A 3,250-nucleotide genomic window follows, 5' to 3' on the forward strand; every position below is an offset into this window, starting at 1 on the left:
GGCAGGGCGCCGTCCCCGGCCAGGTGCGCAGGGCCGCGAGCCGCGCCAGCTCCCTCCCGCGCGCCTGACTTGTGCGTGTTTTGTTTTCTGCCCGGCGCCTGTCTCTGCCGCAGGACCAGTTCGTTCTTCTGCGGGCTACAAGAAGGCGGAGGATGCGATGTCCCGGGCCACGTCTGTTGGAGACCAGCTGGAGGCAGCGGCCCGCACCATTTACCTCAACCAACCGCATCTCAACAAATTCCGCGACAACCAGATCAGGTGGGAGAGGGGCGAGCGGCGGCTTCCACGCAACGGGCCACCCTCGCGCGTCCGCGGGCCCGGGGACACAGCCCCTGCCCTCTGTTCCTCTGCATTTACGCTATTCCCCGCCTGTTGTGTCCCCAGGAGGTTTTATTCTAATGTCACTGACAGAAGTCCTTCATCCCCGGAGCTGCTTTCCAGGAATCCCCCTTAATTTCATTTTAATCTGATTGCTATGTCTCGGGTTTCAGACCGTAAGGTGGGGAAATGCTTCACCCGGGAACTCCAGAGGTCACCAGGACCCGCATCCAGTCCTCGGTAGCCTGTGACATTCCCTGGAAGCTCTTTATTTGCCAGGAAACTTTGCCCATACTTAGCAGAAAAACTGAGGCCAGGCAACACCGAAGTGGCTGCACTTCGCTGGCCACGGCGCGCCAGACACCTCGACTACCTTCTGAGTGAATCTCCATTCAGGGAACTGCAGTTAGAGCCACTAAATAATGTACCCCGGGGCGTGCGGATGCGACACGGCAAAGCTGGAAACCAAACCACCGGACTCCTTAGCAAGCAGTCCGCTGAGCAAAGCTAGTTTTTTGTTTTTTGCACGGGTGTTAGTGCCTTTCCAAATGTCATTAAACTTTCAGGTTTAGACAATTTTATGCCTGGGAGTGACTTCAGAAAGTGTAGCTGCGCAGGATACAATGTTTGAATCTAGAGAAACTCAGTGATTCGGTTGCACAGAGATTAGGACAAACCTGAATTCCAGTGGAGTGTTTTTCTTCAGCATTTTGGGTAAAACCTCTTAATTGTTGTGTCTAAGTATTCTTTTTGGCGGAACTCGGAATTGAACTCAGGCCACTGCACTTGCCAGGGAAGCACTTATTCCACTGAGCCACCTCCCTGGCCCCTGTCTAAGTATTCTTTAGCGCTTGTACTGGCTGCTGAGCTTTCTTTAGAAAGGTCTGTCTGCTGGGCACTGTTGTAGCTTGAAAAGATTTGAGGTAGAATAACAGCATGTCACATGGAAGTAGTGCCTTCATTGGTTAAAGGGGTATGATACTGTGCTGGCCTTATTTTATGTTTGAACAGTGATCCTTGAATGTATATTATACTTCAGAACTGCATAGTAGGAGACAAGCTCGGTTCTCATTCTAGAATGAGTGGGTTTGTTTTAAGACACTGAGCAATAATAACCACTTTACAAACTAGGGTGGTTCTCATCAAAAGGACAGAGAGCAAATGTTGGCAAGGATGTGGGGAGAAATTGAAGCTCTCATATACTGTTGGTGGGAATGAAAAATGGAGCAGCTGCTTCAGAAAGTAGTTTGGCAGTTTTTTAAAGACTCAGTGTAAAATTACCATATTTCCAGAAATTCCACTGCTAGGTGCATTTAACCATGAGAAGCGAAAACCTACATCCATGCAAAACCTTGTGCACAGATAGTCACAGCAGTATTGTTCATCATGGTTCTGACGTGGACACAATCAAAATGCCCACCAACTGATGGATGACTGAAGTATTATGTGTCCATCCAATGGAGTGTTATTTGGCCATGAAAAGGAATGAAACATACACACCATGATCTGAATGAACTTTGAAAACTTCACACTGAATGAAAGGAACCAGTCATTCACAGTCTCATACCGCTAGACTGTATTTAAATGAAGTGACCCAAAGAGGCAAATCTATAAAGACCTAAGGTAGAGCAGTGGTTCCTCGAGCAGGGGCAGGAGAAAGCAGAAGATTTAGTGCTAATGCACATGAGCTTTTGGTGGGTCTGATGGCTGCTCCAGTCTGTCAACGCGTACTTAAAACCATTTGGAATCCAGCACTGCTGGCGCAGTTCCATTTCCTTACACATTCTCATACATTCATATTGAATTACTTTTTAAAACAGAAAGGTTATTTTTAAAAAGATACTTATAAGTATATGGAATTGAAGAGTTACTTTTCTTTTTAAACTTTGGTGCATTTTTCAAAAGTATTTTTGCTGAGTTCTTATTGTGATTCTTTTAGTTTTGATATCCAACTGTGCCTGTTTAAAGCCGAGAGAAGATGGGCATGGTGGTGCACACCTGTAGTTGTGTGCCCTTCAACCACTTGGAAGGTTGAAGCAGGAGGATTGCTGCAAGTTCAAGGCCAGCTTGGGCTACATAGTGACTTCACAGCTAACCTGAACTGCATAGTGAGACCCCCGTGTCCCCTGCCCCCCCAAAAAGTCAAAAACCAAAAACAACACCACACACACACACACACACACACACACACACACACACACACGGCAAACAAAAAGCTGAGGGAATAAAACAAGGGCTTGGCTTTTATCCCCTGGTTTCCATATGATGTGGAGATTTTAAAGAGATTTGGCAATGGGGTTTTGGTACCTGTTCTGTAATACATCTCAGTTATCGAGAGATGACTTTTAAAACTGATTTTATTCTTGCCAGATTCCAAGTGGCTTCTTGTACAATTTAATTTGTGCTTCTTTTTTTTTTTTTTGAGGGAGAGACAGGTAGGAACAAACAGTATGGGAATGTACAATGAGTTGTTAGAATAAAGAGTGCATGTACTAACTATTCTATGTAACACCTTGTGTAAGGATGTAATTGAATTTACTAAAATATACCATGTTAAACTTAATAAGTCTCTGACTTCATGCTTATTCTGTTAGTCTGAGTTTTTGAATGCACTGGAGGGGGTAGTAAGAAATTAAAATGTAGCCTTTGAGGTTCTGCTGGGTATTTGATTCACTTTTAGTGTGTATTTACATAGGAATCACTAATGGTTAAAAGCACCCTTTAGTTCATTAGGAATTAATTACAAAGCCTCTTAAGCATTAAAGTTTAAGGATTTTGCAGAACATTTTGAGCCATAGTAGTTAAGTACTTTAATGATGCTAAAGTCAAGTTTTATATGAAATACTGATTTATTTAAAAAATACTTTTTATTTTGGCTATGAATGTTTGCTAGAAGTTGATAAAGCTTTTTTTTTTTTTTTTTTTTTTTTTT

General features: G+C 43.7%; 1 protein-coding gene across 4 annotated transcripts in view; it reads left to right on the top strand.

The window, feature by feature from the left end:
* Atp8a2 (ATPase phospholipid transporting 8A2) overlaps window positions 1-3,250 on the top strand; it is a 726,716-nt gene that overhangs the window by 139,469 nt on the left and 583,997 nt on the right. For all 4 annotated transcript variants that reach the window (XM_023714997.1, XM_023714998.1, XM_023714996.1 and 1 more), the window contains one exon: window positions 114-258. In XM_023714997.1, the coding sequence (XP_023570765.1) occupies window positions 158-258 (101 nt within the window). In that variant the 5' untranslated portion in view covers window positions 114-157. The remainder of the gene's footprint in view (window positions 1-113; window positions 259-3,250) is intronic.

This window comes from Octodon degus, unplaced genomic scaffold, assembly GCF_000260255.1.
Source record: "Octodon degus isolate 3935 unplaced genomic scaffold, OctDeg1.0 scaffold00038, whole genome shotgun sequence".
In the NCBI taxonomy this organism is placed as follows: domain Eukaryota; kingdom Metazoa; phylum Chordata; class Mammalia; order Rodentia; family Octodontidae; genus Octodon; species Octodon degus.